This window comes from Oryzias latipes, chromosome 22 (genome assembly GCF_053564925.1).
Source record: "Oryzias latipes strain Hd-rR chromosome 22, Olatipes_Hd-rR_3.1".
In the NCBI taxonomy this organism is placed as follows: Eukaryota; Metazoa; Chordata; class Actinopteri; order Beloniformes; family Adrianichthyidae; genus Oryzias; species Oryzias latipes.
In genome coordinates this window covers 25,769,712-25,790,115 of record NC_136258.1, presented here as the reverse complement: position 1 = coordinate 25,790,115, position 20,404 = coordinate 25,769,712, and the positions used below count along the sequence as shown (strand labels likewise).

At 39.7% G+C, this 20,404-nt stretch overlaps 2 protein-coding genes across 4 annotated transcripts in view; both read left to right on the top strand.

Moving 5' to 3' along the window:
* stard9 (StAR-related lipid transfer (START) domain containing 9) overlaps positions 1–6,719 on the top strand; it is a 37,899-nt gene extending 31,180 nt beyond the window's left edge. Inside the window, exons 25-32 of the mRNA XM_023951905.2 lie at positions 1,143–1,289; positions 1,433–1,529; positions 1,724–1,875; positions 1,969–2,033; positions 2,150–2,352; positions 2,706–2,785; positions 3,093–3,251; positions 5,410–6,719. Of these exons, the coding sequence (XP_023807673.1) occupies positions 1,143–1,289; positions 1,433–1,529; positions 1,724–1,875; positions 1,969–2,033; positions 2,150–2,352; positions 2,706–2,785; positions 3,093–3,251; positions 5,410–5,511 (1,005 nt within the window). The 3' untranslated portion in view covers positions 5,512–6,719. The remainder of the gene's footprint in view (positions 1–1,142; positions 1,290–1,432; positions 1,530–1,723; positions 1,876–1,968; positions 2,034–2,149; positions 2,353–2,705; positions 2,786–3,092; positions 3,252–5,409) is intronic.
* Positions 6,720–7,883: 1,164 nt separating this feature from the next.
* The window catches only part of sptb (spectrin, beta, erythrocytic), a 47,233-nt gene continuing 34,712 nt past the window's right edge, over positions 7,884–20,404 (top strand). The window contains exons 1-2 of one of the 3 annotated variants that reach the window (XM_011490164.4): positions 7,884–8,137; positions 12,918–13,131. In XM_011490164.4, coding sequence (XP_011488466.2) covers positions 12,984–13,131 — 148 coding nt within the window. In that variant the 5' untranslated portion in view covers positions 7,884–8,137; positions 12,918–12,983. Of the gene's footprint in view, positions 8,138–12,437; positions 12,458–12,917; positions 13,132–15,487; positions 18,803–20,404 lie in introns of those variants that run through there. The other 2 variants (XM_078941084.1, XM_078941083.1) reach the window with 2 other exon arrangements.

The following is a 20,404-nucleotide window of genomic DNA, read 5'->3' as shown; positions in this document are numbered from 1 at the left end:
CTGAGCATTCTACAAATACCTCCTAGTGCTGCTTATTTTCTTTGTTTATTTTTAAAGTCTTGGGTTGTGTCTGAATTATTCATATTTTTTATAAATAATCCAAGTTTTCATTATCAGAAAACAGTGGAGTCATAAATGAGCTTCATAAAATTTTCGTATTTATTAGAATTTTTTTTTTTACTTTTGCAAGGGATTGATTTAATATTTGCTTTTAAAATAAAAATAGCACGTGTCTGAATTGTGTTCGAATCCAGGGAACTAGATAGTCCTACACTCCATAATCTTTTAGGGTTAGGGAGTAGTGAAGGGAATTGGGACATAGGATGTGATGTCACCTCCTGTCCTTTTTACTGATAGTTCACAAGAAAAGTGTTAATAAATATGAGATTTGTCTGAGTTTGTCTAATTACAGAAGACTGTTATTTACCAGCATACACGGGAATAATCCAAGAACTTGTAATTATTGATTCTAAAGTTATTATAATAAGAACAAAAAATTTTTCTTATTTTTTTTAAATTAAGTTTAAAAGATATTAACTTTGAATTAAAATACTAACCAAGCCAAGTGCAAATAATTAAAAGTTTTGAATCTAAAGTACTTTTATTTTTTAACCCTGTGCATTACTGTGATAAATTGAGTTCACACAAAGCAGAATGATCCAAAAAAACATGTCAAACCTTTCTCTTTTCATTATTTAATGTCTAATTAAGCTCTTCTTAGTAATACCTAAAAAAAAAAAAACTGGAAATGATTTTCTGTGATTAAAAAAAAGGCAAGCTAAATTTTGTTTTAGTTGAAAGATCTGAGAACAAATGCTTTGTAGCAGCTCTATTTAAAGTATAACAAAGCCTCAATTAGTGAGGACATTTGCAAATTAGAATATAATTCATGAGATAGTATTTAAACTGTAATATTACATCATTAAGGAGTTTGATTTATACTCACGCTGAAGAGAGTCGCTGTGTCAATAACAGATCTGGGTGCTTCTAGACAAAGAAAAAACAGTTCATTAATCTATCGTTTTCCCTCTGAGACTCTATTGATTGTAGGCAGTAGAGTGTAAAGTGGTTTAAAATAAATATGTGATGTTGAATAAATACATTAGGTTGGCTGGAAGCCATCAACTGTGTATTCTCAGCAGGAGGACTTCAGGCATCGGACGAGAATCAGCTGCAGCACTCTGTGCACTGGATCCAGTCTGAGTCTGTCCTCTGGACCGACGTCGGGGTACAACAGCGGCAACGCCGGACAACCACGACCCTGCAGGACAGCGGCGCTGCCAGGACAGGTTTGTGCTGCGTAGGGAAGATTTGACCTGTCTGCTGAAAGACTTTACACTTTTTTAGTGAATTATCTTTTAGGCTGATGTGTTTATTGCTTTCCTGTAAATCAGTAACGTTCATATGGTGATTATTTTGTCTTTTTATTTAGATTGCAGGGATTCAGGATGAAGAGCAGATGAAGACGAGGCCTCTCATTTGCAGCCCTCAGAGTGTAAAGACACACCGAGCCTGGCTGTCATCTCAGGGTATCAAACACTAAAAACTATCCAGTATTTGACAGTAAAATACTGTTAAAGAAACACGTGTCATATTTACATAATAAATGGCTTATTTGTGGGAAACATTTGTGTGTTTTTCTCAGTTGTTTTCACATAATTGCGTGTTTCTCTTTCACCACCTCCGCGTTGTCCTCACCGAGACTTTATTTTTTATATATCAGATCTGCAACGCGAGCCGTCTGTTGGCGACTTCGAGCCTCTGATGACCTCGTCTCCATCACCTCCACTCCTAACTGCCCAAAGCTCCTCCCACAACCTTTTCACAGCCCATCAGGACATCACCTGTCAACTGCTCAGCCAAGCCTTTGCTGAGGTAACAGAAGACTAAAACCCTGTGCCATTTATGTCTTTACATATTTTATGAAGATATGAACTTCTCCGTCTCACGACATTTTCTTCTCAAAAGGTCCAACTAGCTTCTTCAGGAGATTTAGGCAACCTGATGATGGGCAAAGCAGCAGGAGGCTGGAGGTGACTTTTCTCCTGACTGTATCTCCAATCCTCAGCAATCCCAGAGCACAAGAATTTCTGGATTGACTGCTTCATAAAAAAAAAAGCTTCCCAACAGCCAGTCTCTGTTCCTCCAGGTACCAGGGAGAGGAGAGAGCAGTTCAGGCATTCTACAAGCCCTCCTCCAGTCCATCTGTCCACGGCTTTCTGGGGGCAGGAGACCTGGACCGGACCCTGAACAGTCTGTGGGGCGTAATCTGCCAGATGTCTAAGAGCCACTTGTATAATCAGTCGGTCCGTTCTGTTTGGACTCGACCACTAGAGGACAGCACTCAGCTGGGTGAGCGGAGGTTTCTGCCTCCTTTTTATGCAGTTTTCTAGCAGAAATGATCCAGAACTTTACAAAAGTTTTACCTCCTAAGGATTTTTGCATTTTGAGGTCTGTGTTTGTTTGTAGGCTTAACTTCATATGTATTTGGATTGGACCACGTAAAATGATTTTATTTTTACTGCCAAGTAGACTTTATTAGAATGAAAAGTTCTCAAAAAAAGTTTTTACATCTTTTTATTCTGTGAATAATATACTTTTAAACGTTTTTTTTTAATATTGAAATTACACAAAAACGTCTTGACTTACTGTCAGTCTTTTATTTTTTTCCTGGCTAACATCGTCTCATTTGGATTTCTGTGTAGTTTACATCTTAACAGATCCATCCACCTGTCACCTCAGCCAGCCGCGGGACTTCTGCTGCATCAGCACCGAGTCCAAACAGGTCAGCAGTCTGTCTAGTGCCGGGGGAGCGTTTGCACTCGTGTGTGTGTGTGTGTGTTCATTGGGCGAGCAGCAGCAATTTCACAGCAGACAATTGGGCTTTTTCACCCCCAAAACACCCACAACATGCTACTGAGGCTCCGGTCTCGCTGACAGATCACGGAGCGTAAACATCTCTGACCCGGAGGCAGCGGCTGTGAAGTAAACCGTCTCAGCTGTTGGTTATCAGTGGCCGGGTGGAGCTGCCTGCTGGCTGATCAAACGCTTCTCTGCCTGTTTTATTGATGCTCTTTCTGTTTCTGCCTCAGGGTGGCCTCTGCATTCTGGCAATGCGGTCTGTGTTTGACGAGTCTCTGCCTCGTCCCAGCGTTGACGCCATTCGGGGGGAGATGATGCCCAGCTGCTGGCTTCTGCAGCCACTCAGACGCAACGGAAAGGAGGCAACCAGAGTCATTTACCTTCTACAGGTATCTTTTCAAGAAACAGATCGTCTGCCTCTCCACAGAAATGTGGGATCATTGGTTTACTTGACTGTAGAACTAATTAATTATCATCATGAAGGTGCAGCAGAAATTAGGGACCAGGAGTGTCCATTAGGGGCTGTGGATTGTTCCTTAAGCCTTAGTCACAGTTGCCCTTGCTGGCGAATACGGGATGCTTGTGGGCAAAAAATTGGCAGCCCTGTAAGGGGCACAGAGGTGGCCAGCAGGAAAAAGCATGGTGGTCGACCGCTCGGTGAACCTGTCGAGCAAAAATGTTCATGCACATTGTTTTCTACAGGCATGCTGCTGGCGACCGGTTATAGCAAACATTTACACAACACGTAGTGCTGCGTTCCCACCCAACAAGATCTGCGCTTCAGGGGTGTCCTCACAAATACTTCACGATACACTTACCACACACAACAATGGTACATTCCATTTTCAGGGCATCCCTTAAGGGAACTGCAACAAAAACCTGCACTCTCCTTAAGATGCAGCCGCTCCTCTCCAATCCAAAATCCCAGAGCCCCCATGTGACCAAACCTTTAGGTGGAGATCAGATTAACAACTCAAGCTTTTACTGATCCAATCTTAATTCTTACTAGGGCTGCACGATATGAGGAAATCTCACGATTCCCGATATTAGTGATAAATACTGCGATGACGATATAATTGCAATACATGAACACTTAGCATAACAACCATAAACATACAACAGTTGAAATTAAACGCGAGTCAACAAACCTTAAATTATACTCCAAATGACTCTAGTCTAACATAAAAGGGCTCCATCTGATTTTTCAAATGCATAAAGGGATTAATTTGACTCGTTAAATACTTCAAGCTGTCATAGGATTATTTTAGCTCATTTAAGGTTCCTATTTATCGCAATTTTCAACAACTTCTGCGACATGTATTTAGCACAGCTTGATTTATCGCGATTATGATAAATGTGCAATTTATTGTGTAGGCTTAATTTATTACAATTTAATATATTATATTTGAATGGTTGCTATATGTTCAAATGATGCACGAAAATAAAATATTATGTATTTAAACACCATAACTTATATCTTCATTACGACCATGAGATCAGAATCAACAAAACACAAAAAAACTAAGATTTTTATGAAGAAAGAAATGATATTTGTCACTTTAAACTACCTTTTTCTGTCAACTTCCTGGTTAACTCCACCAATGAGCAAAACAAACATCACTGTTGCGTTGCATCATGAACAGCAAATAGTGATAATGGTCGCCACAGTTTTTTCATCATCATTCATGAAGACTCAGCAACACCTCAATAAAAATGACTCGGAAAACAACTAGAAAACACTCAAAGTCCTCAAATCTAAACCCACAACTGGGCTTCCACTAGACGTGTTTTATAAACCCCTTTTTTTCCCTCTTTAGTGGAAAAAGACCAAAAAACTCCCACAGTTTAGATAAACATTTGTCATTTAAGTCTCATAATTGATCACCAGATTTTTGTAATATTCTTAATTTCATATTCATTATCATTTATAGCCAAATTGTCATCTTTTTTAAACCAAAATAATTTTGTTAGAATGTTTTTCCTTAAACTGAACTGCAGCATCATTTTTTTTTAATCTACATTAAAGACTCCATAGTTTTACTTTGAAAATGAGAACCTTCACCGACACTTTCTTTTGAAGGTTTAAGTACTTGCAGTGACAGTGGCGCATTGGGTTGAACACTGTTCTACAATTTTAGAAACGATAATCACATTTCCTGAAGACTGAACACTGTAATTATAGAAATTCCAAGTCAGCCGTCTTGGACGTCACAAATACTCCATTTCTCAGGAACAGCTCGTGAATATATTTCGGAAACGCGTTACAGCCCTAGTGTCCATTTCAGACGAGCCAGGAAGTGATGAAGACTGAGGCGGACTCTGCTCTGCTGAAAGAGCGCATGATGACTTCACAGCTCATCATTGGCAGGCTTCCCTCTATTAAAGAAATTGCTTTTATTGAGCCGAGCCTCTTGAATTAGCTTCTGTGTTTATCGTCGCAGCAGCGGATGCAGACTTGGCTATTTGTCTGCAGGAAAAGACTGATTACAAACATTTTTTTTGTTGATCAAGGGTCAACGCTTTTATTGTTTGATTGCTCCTCCCCAGCTGGACCTCGGATCGCCGTCGTTTCCTCGCCGGCTGCTGAGCTCTGTTGCCAGGAGACAGGCGGCCGTCATCGCTGATCTGGATGTTTTCCTCTCTTTGTAAACTAACTGCACATTAACAGTCGACACTTAGACTAACGAGGAGTCTCACCTATGTTTTACACACTTGAGTATCTCAGAGCACTGTCAAACTTTTTATGTATGAAGCTATTTTTATAATATACAATTTTGATATGTATTTGTCTACATGAATGTGTTTAGTGCTATGTTTTACCAAAGTTTCCATCCATTTGGCTTTAGATTAAGACCACTTTAAGGCATCAAAACGCCCTAAGACTCTAAAAATTGTAATTAAAGTTTTAAAACCAGTCGCTCCAAACACACAAACCATATGTATGTGGGGTAATACTTGCAAATTCCTTGTTAAGTCTCCTCAAATAGGATAAATAATCACTTTTCTTTATGCAGAAAAACTCATTCCACTATTGTAGGAACTAAAACTGTGATTCTCATGCAGTATTTTGTAACAAATCAGAAGAAGATTGCAGCTTTTCTGATAGGAAATCAATCAAAGAACAGGTGAGATGAACACACCCTAAAGTCTCTCTGAGATAATGCGCCTTCCTCCCAGCAAGAAGCACAAACGTGAACCTCAGCATTGCAGAAAATCCAAAAACCGTTTGGCAGCAAAACCTGAAGCTGCAACGAAACACAGCAGGGAGAGTTTTGCTGCCAACATGTGTGCCAGAGGATCTCCATCCCAGAGCGCACTGGTTCCTGCTGGAGTGACGAGCTTCATCCTGAGCTTTGGCGCTTTCATCTGCTCCATTGGAAAAGCTCTTTTACCTTACAAAGCTGTTCAAATTTTTTATAGGTTTGTTGATATTACAAATAAAACAAATGATTCTTTCTTTTCGTTTCGTGTTTAAGCCATAGAAGTTGATCACATTCAGAAAAGCTCCTAAAAACAGGTCATATGTTATATGAAGCCATAAGATTGAAACATGTTAAAGCTCCAAAAATCTGTAGTGTGGACTGAACCAAAGACAAACGGGTGCAATAAGGAAATTCAACGACATTTTGTTTTTATTTATATTATTTTAAACTTGTATATTTGTAAAACGTCATATTTATGTATTTTGCTTTAAATGTTGGACTTTTTTTGTTAAGTATCTGTGAAGAATTTTTGAAGGAACTTTTTTGTTTTTTTGGCTTGTTTAAAAATGCAAAATATGTTGATTTTCTGATAAAAAGTGGGATTAAAAGTGTGTTGTTGTTTTTTTACCAAATAAAGTAAAGTGAAGTAAAATACGTGCCAGGTGTCATATTTTATTGGTTTTTATGTTTTTTTTTTTTCATTTATTGTTTTCTACCTTTGTCTTATGTTCATGATTTAAAGCTTTGCTTTGCTAAGTTAAACTTTGATCATCAAGTGTAGTGTCAGGGTGGGAGTTAAGACAACATTTTATTGCTTTTACCATAGATCTAATGTGCTTAAAGAGCACAAAGAGTTTCAAAATAAAACAGAAGTTCAAACCTTATAAGGTTTGTTGGGACCAGGTAAGAATGATAAAACTGTCCTAAAATGCAGAATAATAATCTTTGTTTAGAGTTTTTATGAATGAACAGGATCAAGAAAGATCCATTTGAATGTAATTATTGAGAATATGTTATGTAAAACAGTATGGCAGCAAAAAATGAACAAAAATATACCAATAAAATAAGATGTGACACAAACAACAAATAGCAGTTCATGAATTTAGATTAAAATTTAATTTCTTTTTAGTCACTACCATTAATTGGTCATACTTTTTTCCGATTTGTTAAATCTTAAATGGTGTAAGAAAAGCCTGAAATATGGAAAAGTGAAGCAAAAACACATTCTTTGTTCAGAACAATGTCTCACTTCTGTCATTTTTCTTTGTAAAATATCTTTTACTGCTTTTTTAGAAAGGATTTATTAGAAATAATTACTTAAAAGCAACAAAACTTGTAAGGAAGGAAGAATCTTAGACACTAGGATTTGATCATTAAACATGACTCCACCAGTGTCCAACGGGTGGCAGATCTTGACCTCGCCCAGAACATTATGTTCTGTTTACTCTGAGTTAAAACAATTAGGAATAAAACTAAATCCCCAGTGCAGAATACAAACTATTGAAGATTTTATGTGAAATGCGAAGCTCTTTTTATTTGATTCAAATAATTATTTGAAAAGTTGATGTCTGCTTGATTCGTTTTATCCGCTTCCACTGGTTTTTGTGGATTTAAAAGTCTATAAAAGTACATTTTAAAGTTTTTGAAGTTGTTTAACGTTTTTGTGGCAGATGTCTGTCTCACTATTTGACAGGTGTCCTCTGTGTCACATCTGTCAGGGGCTTGGAAGGCGTGTGGGTGATGTGCGCGCGCGCGATTAGGCCCGCGCGCGGGGCGGGGCGGGGGTGGGTGAGCCCTCGTGAAGTGCCTCTGCCATTTAGAGTCACCAGCTCTCGTCAGGAATGTCCGTCCGCGCGCTCAGAGCATGCTCATGCTCTTTATTTTTAACCAGGCAGGGTGGGTCCGGAGCGCGCGGCGCTTCTGCCCCCCCCCCCCCCTTCCCTCGTGCAGGACAGGTGAAGTCGCGCGCGCTCTGACCAGGACCCACTCACTTCAATGGGATTAAAAGCGGTTTGTTTGCAGGAAGAAAGTTCAAGATAACCTGGACTCAAAGTCAAACACGCCCTGAACAGGTGAGTAGAAACAATAAATATTATTTATAGAAACTATAAACAATAGTTAATGTGTTTGGAGCACTAACAAGTCTATCCAAAGCACCAGTTGAATCAAAATAAACTAAAGTTTTGCTAAACAAAATTATCCAACAAAAATAACGCAAACCTTTCTATTCGTTTGTTTTATTGATAAAACAATGTTTTTAATAGAGGGATATGAAGGGGAAAAAAGTTCTTGCCTTACCAACACGGATTTAAATAGCAAAGTATTAACCTAAGAATGACCTCTGTAAAGAATATAATGTAAGTTATTTATGAGTATATTTTCAGTACTTTAGAGTCAAATGGAGTAACTTTATTTTCTATTTTCTTCCACTAAAAACTTGTCACATCCACCATGAATGTTTGCCTAAGATACAGTAAATTCCAGTTTAACGTTTTTAAAAAAAAATGTTTTCTTTCTAAAGAAACATCTCCTATTGGATTTTTTTATTTTCTAAAAAACCGATAAAAGTTTGTTGACTTTTGGCACAAAGGAAAAAAAATGTCTTGGCAAAAGCGGCGCTGCAGTCCGGTCCCCTTAAAAGGACAAGTGTGGCGCATGTCAGGACCTTCAGTGTAAACACACTCCTGCAGGAGTTTACCATCGACTCTGTGTCCTACCACACTGTCATGATATTGTTGTTAAAGTCAGTGGTTTCACGTTTTATTCATTCGATTATTTTTTATTTGCAGTTTTTAAATGAACTACTTAAAAAGCATTGGATGACGTGTTTGCTCTGTTTTGGTTTCAATGTGCCAAAATAAACACGTGCACAGACCTCCTCTTCCTCCTCTACAGTTGCTGCTAAAGTTTGCCTAACACACATTGTCTAATATCTCTTATTTCATCTTCTTCATCTGATTGTGTGCAGCTCAGAGTTCTGATCAAAAAAAAAAAGAATCTGAGTTGTTATGAAGTTTACATCAGGTGCTTCACTGATGTTTGCAGCAAGCAGTGAATTTAAAACCCCACACATTTTTAGGTCTACATTACTTGTCTATGAAGACTCTCAGTCATCCAGGTTGGTTCCATTGTAGTAGGTTTAGGGGTTGTCATCTGGACTTGATTTTAAAGTTAGAAGACATTTCGCAGATCGCAGAGCCAACCAAAGTGGACCTGAGTCTGCAGTGCATCTCCACCTGAAGGCCACAAACCACTCGTTCGAGGACGGTGAAGTACGAATTCCAGCCAGAGAGAAAGGATGGTTTGAGCGAGGAGTGAAAAAAGCCATCTTTGTCAAGAAGGATAAACCTTCTCTTAATAAGAATGACGGTCTCAGGCTTATTCTTCCATCTATCTACGGCAGTGTTTTGAAACCTAAACAAACCAAACCAGTTCCACCTGGTTTGTAAACAGCTGAAAGAGATGACCAGTTGGGGAGGGAGTCACTGGCTCCCCAACCCCCAGCTGAGGACAAATGACTCTAAACGACCTGAAACCATGGAGGCTACGTTGACAATACCATCCAGTTTCAGGTCTGACTCCTCCCCCATGAGCACATATATACCAGCTCTTCGACCAGCTAATTCAGAATTGACAAAGCCCCTTGGATAAGAGGTGAAACGTCTTCTAACTTTAAAACTAAGTCCAGATGACAACCCCTAAACCTACTGCAAAAGTCTACATGATTTACAGATCCAAACAAAAACAAAAAAAACGTGTCCTACAAAAAGCAAGATAGACTTCACTATACCTGTGTTAATAGAAATAAAACTTTTATTCTGAAATTTTCTTACTTTTAAGAGGCTTTCAGACCAAATTGTTAACCTTTTTTGGAATGAACAGCCACAAGAATACTGCTTTAACATTCTATACTACAACAATAAGAAAAAAGTAGAGAAGTTTCTTCATTTGTCATAACAAAATGTTGGTGGCTTTTTAGATAAAAACTTAAAAGACAACAGAAATTAGGCATGAAAGAGCAATAAACAAATGAAAGTACCAAACCATTGCAGATCAGAATGTGTTTATGATGATGCTAATAACACTAGCAAAAGTATTACACTTGAATTTCAGTTTATTCAGTACAAGTATAGAAAGTATATTGTAGATCATGTACATGCAGTATAGGAAGTATACTAGTAGAATAATTCTTCAGACTCACTTGGAATAATTTAAGTTTACAAAATATAGATGGTATATAAAAAGTAAACTTCAAGTGTACTGCCTCACTTTTACTATAGACTAATAGTGGATTATAAATGGATAAATGGATGAATGGATAATAAATGGATTACTTCTGCTACTTTTTGATGGTTTTGAGCTTAAAACAGGAAGCTTTGAAAATCAGTTTCTGATTACTGTTTTAATTCAAGTTTGTTATGTAAACCTCTGTATTTAGGACAGTTTTTGGAGCTCAAACTGCTGTGTCGTTCCAGACTTGATGGATAAAGTTTAATCATGTATTTCTGGGAAGTTGTTTTCTGCTGCTGGAGGGGAACCATCTCTTCTTCTCTGTTCGATGTACTTTTTTTTTCCTCCATGCGATGTGAAGTTTATACTGATCTGCAGCCGACAGGCCGACCTATTGTTAGCGAGCTGCTATGTGCTGCTCAAGGACACAACAAAAGGACACGAGGACACTTTTAGCGTCCACAGCATTCAGTGAACTCCTTTGCTCCCCTGTTTTTTCTGCTCAGCTCCAAATGAAGACACATCTGCATGGATCTCAGTCTGCTCTAGTTACTGTCTGCCAGCTCAGGCCTCAGACAAGATGAGAGTCCTGCACTTTAGTGGAAAACTGTCAGAGTTTGTGCCGTAGTCCTGGCCAGGTTGGCCTGAGATGATAAGGATATCCCCCCAGTGGTGGGTGGAGCGTCCCAGCGGTGATATCAGGCCTCTGCAGAGGGCTGATACGGGGCAGGAGGAGGAGGAGGGAGACCTGGAGGATGGCATCATAGCACGTCACCGGGGGCCATTTCTCTGAATGCACCTTACAAACAGTCACTGTGGTGATTCTATGAATTTAACTGCCTCTGCAAAGAAACACAGTTTAGTCTGCTGGAATGGTTTACTTTTTTTCTATTTTTTGAGCTAAATTCACCATCAGCTGCACAACTTTAGGAAATGAGACTAATATTTAAAAAAAAAGTAGGATTTGTGTCTAAAAAAAACAATTGAAGAGATGCCCCACTCGCTTAAAACCCAACGCCTGAACACGTTTTAGTTTCTACATCACTGAGGATTTGCAAAAATATTTTGCAGTCAGAATTAGTTCATATATATTTGTTATTTGTTTTAAATCTGATTGTTTGAAAAAATGTAGGTGATTCCCTTTAAATTTGCAGAACAAGGCTGCAGTTTTGATCAATGTTCAATAAATCAACAGTTTAATATCCTCAACTTTCTTAGATTCATGAAATTTAAAGCATAATTATTAGTTATCGTAAACAACAATATGAATTCTAAAATTGTATTTGAATGGAAAATCCGTTACTTGATTTGAATCGTCACTTGAAGAATTCCAAATCGATTCATCTTATGTATGAATCAAACTTTTTAAAGAAATTTTCACCTAAAATTCTGTTTCTGTGAGTAAATCATTTAATTAATTATAATATTAGTGATAAAACTTTAATTCTTATTCTGTTTAAACCCCTTATGTTCAAACTGATTTCCATAAACAAAGTATAATTAAACACTAATATTAAATAGTGAGCTTATAAATCAAATAACTCCTATTTTTGGGAGTAAAACCCATATTGATGTTCAAAAAACAGATGAAGGCTTTTGCCTTTGTGGGAATTTTTCAGTTTTTAAAAACAAATACATGTCTAAATCTGTAATTTGGGAAATTTGAACCAAAATTATTCTTGGTTAAGTTCAAAAATACTTTTATGGAGCCACAAAAATAATACAAATCAACAAAATAAGTATAAATAAGTAAAAAATAAAGTTATGATTACATTTCTACATAGAAAAACATTTGATAACTTCAAAATCTAAAACTATAAACTAAATGTACTGAGTATAATTAGTCATCCTTTGTGTTTTTTGTATTACTGTGTAGTGTTTATCTCACGTTGCTCCCTTAATGAAAGTGCACAAACACACGCCACATTTTCAATATTGTTCGGCGCCATATTCAAACGACGGCGGCTTCTGCATGCAGAAGGGATCACCCCCCCCCAGTGTGACATGATAAGCGAGCTATGCTGCAGCCAGATAGAGCTATCTGACCAGCTACGCTTCAAACACTTCAACCCGCCATTCCACGCAAAGAACGTTTCGACTGAGGAGGCACATGCACAAAATGGAGGGAGGTGGCGGGGCGGCGCCGGAGCGTCCCAAAGCAGGTTTCTTTTGTGATTTCCGTAGATTCTGCATTAAATCTCTTTGGGGTGGGACTCCACCGCAGTCACAGGTGGTCTTCAGCAGTCAACAACAGACGCATTTAGGAATAACAGCAAATATGGCGAAAGCATTAAAGTCTCTGGAGATCAGTGAAAGCTAAAGGAGAAATCTCTGACATTTTTGTGATTCCTTGATTTAGTTCATGGAAAAATGATTCAAAAATTCACATTTAAATGTGGTTCTTGAGTTTGTTGTTGCAGGATTTACAGGATAACTCTGCTTCAGTGACAGATACTAATGTAATGTTGCATTTTGACCCCAGATCTGATTTTGTCTTGCCATTTTGTTTCCTTACAATAAGGTAGAAATTATTTCCTGTCCTTTGTCTGAGCAAACATCAGCTGCCTTGAAAGCAGAATTGTCCTAAACGTTGTGTTATTTCATCTTTTACGTTTGTTTCAGACATTCAGCAACGCTTGAGGACGCCAGCTGCCGTCCCCCCGCCTGCCCGCCACGCTGGCCACCGCCATGACTTCCACCAAAGATTTTGACAACGTGGAGATCACGCAGCAGTACAGCCGCATCAACACCCGCTTTGAGCTCTCCGACGAGGAACTAGACAACGACAACAGCTCTGCCAGGCTTTTCGAGCGCTCACGCATCAAGGCCCTCGCAGGTGAGTTCCTGCATGGTAAACAGGCTGCGCCCGCTGTCCCGCGCTGTTGGGATGACAGTCTTTTTGATGGTGGGAAGGTCGTGCCCTTCCCACCCCTCTGCATTGCTCAAGCAGACTTTAATGAGCGGCCTACCAGAGAAATATGACAAAAATCCCATCACGGGCGATGTTAGGGTGAGTGCGGTGGCGTTTGTGTGTCCATGCATCCACCCCTCACCCCCAAAATCTAGCAGTTGACTCCCCCTCCAGCCCCTATGGATGTGAAGGGATCACTTACACATTCTCAGAGCATCTACAGACCCCGACAGCTGCCCCGACCGACGGCCGCTCCTCTGACATTTCTGACGGAGCTGGTATGCTGCACTCCACCTGTGGGACGGCTGCTGGGGGGGTTAAAAATACCAGCTTTTCTGTGGCGGAAAAAAAAAACTGGAGTTGTGGGTCATGCTATTTTTATGTGTGTGAAGCTGCAGACACGGAATCAGATCGGGGGGGGTGTTCAAATATGGCCTCTAAATAGTCAAATTTTTTAAATTTCACACACGTTGCTAGCTTAAGTTCGCAACTACAGTTGAGACCATGAAACCTGTTGCCAAGGAAATCCCAAAATTTACTTGAGCTGATTATAATAATTACCTCACATTACGTAAGGGTCAATGGCCGACGAGGTGTGCGTTATTACTTTTTAACGCATGCCGTTAATAATGCACACTTCGAAGGCCATTAACCCGCAAACATATTAACCAGTTTTTAGTCCTTACAAAACATTTAAGCTAGGTGACCGGAACTTCTTTTTTTACTGTGCGGTTATCAGGTTTTAACGCACACCCAGCAGCCAATCAGAATCGAGTATTCACCCGGACCATGGTATAAAACGATATAATGCGGCACTATGTAGTGCCCTGGATTTTAAAAGCAATTTGGACACCATGTTCACTACTTTTTTTGTTTTTTTTACACGGCGGATATGACGTCATCGACTTCACGAAGTTAAAATCTCATATGAGGGTTTTGCGACGGTTGTTTATGAGTCCTGAGTTCTGAAGATAAAAACGTTGATGGTTTATTAAAAAAACATATTTAGATAAAATTTTCTGGCAAAAATCGTTCCGACGCAATGCATTGTGGTCTATATTGACACACTGGTCTTTTGCAGAGACGTCTGTGTCTAGGGCACTCGATTTTGGAATTGTAGATTTGGATAGCACTACAAAATGGCAAACGCACTATAAAGTGCACTATGTGGTTAGTAGTGAAGGAAAGGAACACCACCTTTGCCACCTGACCAGGGTGGCAGTGGCAGAGGGGCGTGTAACAGTCATTCAGCCAGTAGGGCGAGCCAGGAGGGAGTGGCGAGGGCAGGGACAGGTAGCGTCTGGGTGTCATAGAACGCCTGTCGAGGCTTTAAATCTGTTTACTTCTGTTTTTTTTTGTACTTGAAGGTGGGACCGTCCTCAAGCGAAGATACTCAGCTGTGTTTACACACAGAAGTGTTTTTGGCCTATTTTTATTTTTTACAAAAAAGCTGCAGGTGTTTTCAATTCAATTCAATTTTATTTATATAGCCCAAAATCACAACAATAGACATCTCAATGGGCATCATGCCAATAAATTGTTTGATTTAGGCCCCAAATTTGTGATTCTTATAATGTTTAATCAATTAATTAATTTGAATTATTGTGTAAATTATTCAGATCCATTCTTCTGTCATGTTTTCCTTTTGGCTTTTCTGGACTGTCCTGGACCGGAATCCCGGACGGGACTGTACCTGTTTTCATCACGCTTGAGTGCAGTCATCTAAAAGTCCCAACATGTCAGTCCTGTTGTTGACTCTAAAGAGCAGGCATGGCTGTTTGTCTCTTGAAAGGGCGCTTCGCCCTGTGACAGCTGGGATGGACTGCAGCTCCTCTGCAAACCCAGCGCTGCACTAAAACTGCTATCGACTAACCATGGATTCCAAATTTACAGCCTGGTTTGCGGGTTTGAGTCCTACTGCGGTTTGAGTTTTTGTTTCTGGGAATGTTTGTTCTTTCATTTCAATATAAAGTACAGAGATGTTTAATGGAAGGAAGTATGTAGACTTTTAAAGGTTATTCCTGCACCCAAAAGGCATCAGAGAAAGTGGACACTGCAGAAGATGAATTAGACACAAAAATTCACCTTAACATCTAAGTTTTGGTCGTCTTTTCTTGTGCGTTAAGTTTAACTTTTGTCATCCTAAGGTTTTCACTTGTTTTCTATGTTCACTGGAAAAATGTCCCACTCAGAACAAGTTTAAAAAAATAGAAAGTTAGATGTTTTTCCAATGTTATAAGTGAAAAAAAAGATCACTCAGTGCAACTAGAAGAATTTGATTTCTTAAAATAAATGTCTTGTCTGTTTTGGACACATTTCTTTTACCTATAAACACTAATTTTAGCAAAATTTTTCTGATGACTGAAAATGTTATCTTAAAAAAGCAGCCATTTTTAAAACTTAACTACAGACTGATTTTTATAGCTATATTGGTCACACAGGAGATTTTGCTCTGTCATTTTACATTTAAGTCTTTACTGTGTTTGATTTTTTTTTTTTACTTCAAGTTTTTCTATTTTTTAACTCATTTATAAAATTTGTTTCTAACAGTTTTTATTATGTTTAGGTTTGATGTACACCTCTTTGTTTCAATTTTTAATTGGCTTAAAGCACTTTCTAAAAAGAGACGACGATGATAAAGATGATGAGGTATTGCTTCAAAAAGTTAACCTACAAGTTCATACTTTTCCCCCAAAATATCCTATTTGAAATAGGATGAGATTTAATGTTTTTGATTTGTTCATCAACTCCCCCCCCCCCCCCCCTTTAGCTCGATTGGAGCTGGAATTCATAAGACAGATCCAAATATTTGAGTTATTTATTTATTTTGGTTCTTGTCGTCTTCTCCACACTCGTCCTGCAGTCGAGGTAAAGGCGGCTACGTCTGTGTGAGATTGTCTATTTATTGCATTAGCGTGCTGCTCTGATGTTTTTGTAATGTAATCAGTGTTTCCTGTCAGTGAGTGAGATGGAGAGAAGGTGATGGAGAGAAGCTGAGAGATAAGAGGTGCTAAACGATACCCACCGCTGCAAATACAGCTTCTGAGCTGTGGAAGTAAACCATGCATGTGTTCAGATTTCACACAAAATTACATCTTACCAGGAATATCTGGCTTAATTTTGAGTCAAATTGAATTTTTCTACTTTGTATAGGACGGAAGGATTTAGGAGGTATTATTTTAACAAGGTAGATTCACTTCTATTTTACAAAAACATCTAAAATTCTCGTGGAATAAGTTAAAACCAACCTGCCAACAGTACAAGATAACACAACTTGCAACTAAATGGTTGATTATTTTGTTCTTTTGGTAGATTTTTTAATTTCAAGTGATTTTTTTTAGATTTAGAATCTACTTACAAATAAACAGATAATTCTAATAGCTTCTATCGTGAAATGTTTCCTCTTAAAGACCCACTCTGATGAAAATTATGTTTTTTGTGTTTTTAGCACAGAATTGTGGCATTTTTGTGAAGATAGGGGACATATCACAGTGGGGACAGTCACTTTATTTTTTTCTCATTTTATAGTCACTTTATTTTTTTCGTCCTATTCTATTTTATTTTGTATTTTTGAAGTTAGATTCCCTGTTTAGACTGGAGTTTGAATAGAAACGGAATTTCAATTTCCATGTATGTGAAAACATCATAGAGATTGACAATAAAGTTTACTTTGACTTGACTTGATATATAAAGAAAATTAAGCTTAAAGTTACATTTTTTAAGATTTCTGTATTTAAATTGTTGTTAATCAGGGACAGACGGAAAAAAAAACGCAGTTTGAAAAAGGGCCTATTTGTGACGTAGAAAATACATTGGGCAGGCCATAAGCTCCTTCCTCAGAGCTCTCTTTAGGGGGGAAGGGGAATTGGGGGCGGGGTTGCTACATGCCAACGGTCCCGCCTGCAACTCAGAGGGACATTCTTTACTGCCACTATGCAGAAACTGAAAGTTTTTTGGCCAAATATGATATAATCATAGCTAAAAGACCACTAGGAGCGCTTTCAAACAGTTAAAAGAAGGATTGGAGCTTATTAGGGGTGTAACATTAAATTGACCTGATCAATGAATTGATTAATTCAACCAGACCAATCCGTCCAAATCAACCTATACCATTAAATAATCATTCCAAAACAAATACATTGTTTATAATCAATATTGGAAAATACTATTTTGATTGAGGCACGGTAAGTTTACTTTACAATAACGTTAAAACGACCATCACCTGATGGCAGCAAAAACTGATCAAGTCATCATCCCAGTCCAATGTGTGAAAAAAAATTCAATTTAGCTAAGACATGTGACTATTCACAATGTTCTAATAATGTTTCTTTTGGATTATTTGATACGGAAAAACAACAACTTTATGAAAGTAAAATGTAAATGGATTTGTCATTAATTCTTGTTTATTTGTTTATTTGCACACATAACTAATTTGCACTTGATTATCTTGCAAGAAATACCAGGAATCTGATTAACGTCTCCTGCAATGTTCAGTACCAGGTATTTCTCTCTGAGTCACACTGGCTAAAGTTTTGGGTAAAGATGTCCTGGATCAATTTTTGGTCAATGAATCGGATCGTTCAAAATCAACCAATAACCAGAATCGTATCAGAAACCACAAATTATGATATGAACCGTTGTTAAAATGAAAGATTACACCTCTAGAGCTGATATCAATTTGACTTCAAATGAGACTTTGTAGAGCTTTTCGGTGTATCAGGGTGTTGGATTAACACTGGTGCACAGAATCCCTCCCCAGGTTGCTGTTTACTGATATTAGTTGGGGGGTGTGGGGGTGGGAACACGTGTACGCACTGGGGCATATTGCATGCATGGATGAGGCTGGAAAAACCACTTTGAACGGAAGACTGAGCCCCCGCGCCGCATGAAAGAGGAGGCAGAGCATCATGACGGTAACAGTGAGGAGAGAGGGAGGAAGGAGGGAGGGAAGGAGCGGGAGTGAAAACGAGAGGGGTCTGGAAAGGAGGACAAAGAGCCAGGAGACAGGAAAAGAAAAAGGCGCTCCTGAGGTTGTTGTTGTCATTGTCTGCGGGGGTCAGGATGAGCAGCCCCTGCCTGCTGCGCGCGGCCCCCATAAACCAGCCTCGGCTCAGAGAGGTCAAGATCAGCCTGAAGGCCGGCGGCAGGGAAAGCGGAGCCCTACGGAGCAGCGCTGGAAGCGTAAAGGAGGGGGCGACCCGGCCTCACGTCCCGGTGGAGAAAGATGCGCGGGTCGGCATGAGCGGCAGCCGGAGCAGGAGCACGCCCCCGGTCCGAGCCCAGAGAGCCGACAGCAGGAAGGCCGTCAGGGGAGGCAAGCGGCAGGAGCACCACCCGGAGACCAATGGCACCACCCTGCACGTCCCGATCAATGCAGTGCCCGCCAGGGTATCCCTGTTCTCCTCTTCATCGTCCTCGTCCTCCTCCTGCACCCCCAGACATCAGAGGCCCTCTCACCTTTCCCCCGCTCCCCTCCTCTCCACCTCCTCTTCCTCTTCCTCTGCCAAAAGTATGAAGCGGGCGCGCTGGTTGAGTTACAGCACCTCCAACATCTACTTCAATTCCATCCTGGACGGACGCTTCAGGCAGCTGCAAGGTACCAAAGAGTGTGGTGTGGTGTGGTGTGGCGTGGCGTGGCGTGGCGTGGTGTGGCGTGGCGTGGCGTGGCGTGGCGGCGTGTGTCAAAGTTTGTCCATCTTCCTCACGAGTGACAGGGATGGAGCGCGGCGGTCCAGCCAGGCCCCTCCCATCTGCTTTCAGAGCATTTAGGCCGGTGAAAGCAGAAGGTTTCAGCTGTCATGAGAGAAACGGAGAAGTTAGCTTGTCAAACTGGGTCTGGAATCTGCTGTAAAGATAAAAACATCAACCATGAAAACGACCTTTTGAAGAGGATTGTCTGTGGTTATGTATTTTTAGAAAGTCGCAGCTCTGCCCCAATTGTTCACTGATGGTCCTTAATTATTTATTCTCAAACACTTAAACTAACGGTGATGCTTACTTTGCCAAACTATTATTGTCAGTGCGATTATTATAATTCAGTATTATAGTTTGTGCTTGTTTAATATATTGTTTAATTTGATTTCTATGAGTAGTTTTGTATATATAATTTTTCTGTCATTTAACTTCTTTTTGGTTCTATCTTTACATTTTTCCTTCTTTAATGTCAAAAATATTGCATTTTTTTTTATTAAATGGTTTTTGTACACTTCGTTTACTATGTTGAATGAATCGACATGGCCTTTCCCCTTTTGGTTTCACACAAAGCGTTGGTTTCCCACTTCGTCCGCCTGCATGATTGCATCGGAGCTGTGAGTAATAATCAATTCCTGCGATGCTTTCACTTCTCCCCGCCTGCATTATTAAGGCTTTAGGAACGAGCCGTGCCGTCACTGTGGATTTTTGTGAGTTTGAACTGCGATCAAACTCCCTTGATGACAGAAGTGCATTAGCGAGAGGAAGAAAATGGAGGAGACGGCACAGGAACAGAAGCGAAAGCATTTTCTTCCTCTGTCTGATTTCAATAATGGACTTTTTTGGAGAGCTGCCACTGATCCTTGAGGTTTCCGGAGCTTTTCCAAATCAGAGATACATGCGACGGGATGTGGCAGAGGTTTTGATCCACCAACTGCATGAAAAATTCCACCCAAAGTCCAGGATTGGTGACAAATAATCAGAAAAAAGTCAAAGAAATAGATTTATGTGTATATTGATTTGAGCAAGTCAACCTTCTTTTGAAGTTTAACATCTTGCTCTTCAGCTGGTATTGCTCTTCTTGCTGGGAAAAATCATCTCCTCGTCCTCTTTTAATTCCGCTAATGCTCTGCCTGGCGTTAATAAAGCTTGGGAAAATCAAAAGCCCATCAATCTGTTGTTCAGCAGCAGCATCAGGGTGACGGGTCGTCCTGGACAACTGCAAATGAAGAGGATGCTTCTCGGCCGTCTGGCGGTCATGCCGGCAGTGGCTGGACTTGTGGCGCTCGGCTACTTCTATGCCACATCCAGCAAGAGCTGACTGTGGGAAAAATACCCACCAGGCTGTAAACAGGGAAAATCCATCAGCATGAATAAGTCATGGGGCTTTCTCTGGAGTCAAAGAGCGGATCACAAAGTAAAGGCATGTGAAACAGAGGAATGTTTAGTACGTTACCAGACGGGGGGCTTTATGGGGGGGTATGGAGCTTAAGAGCGAAGGATGCCT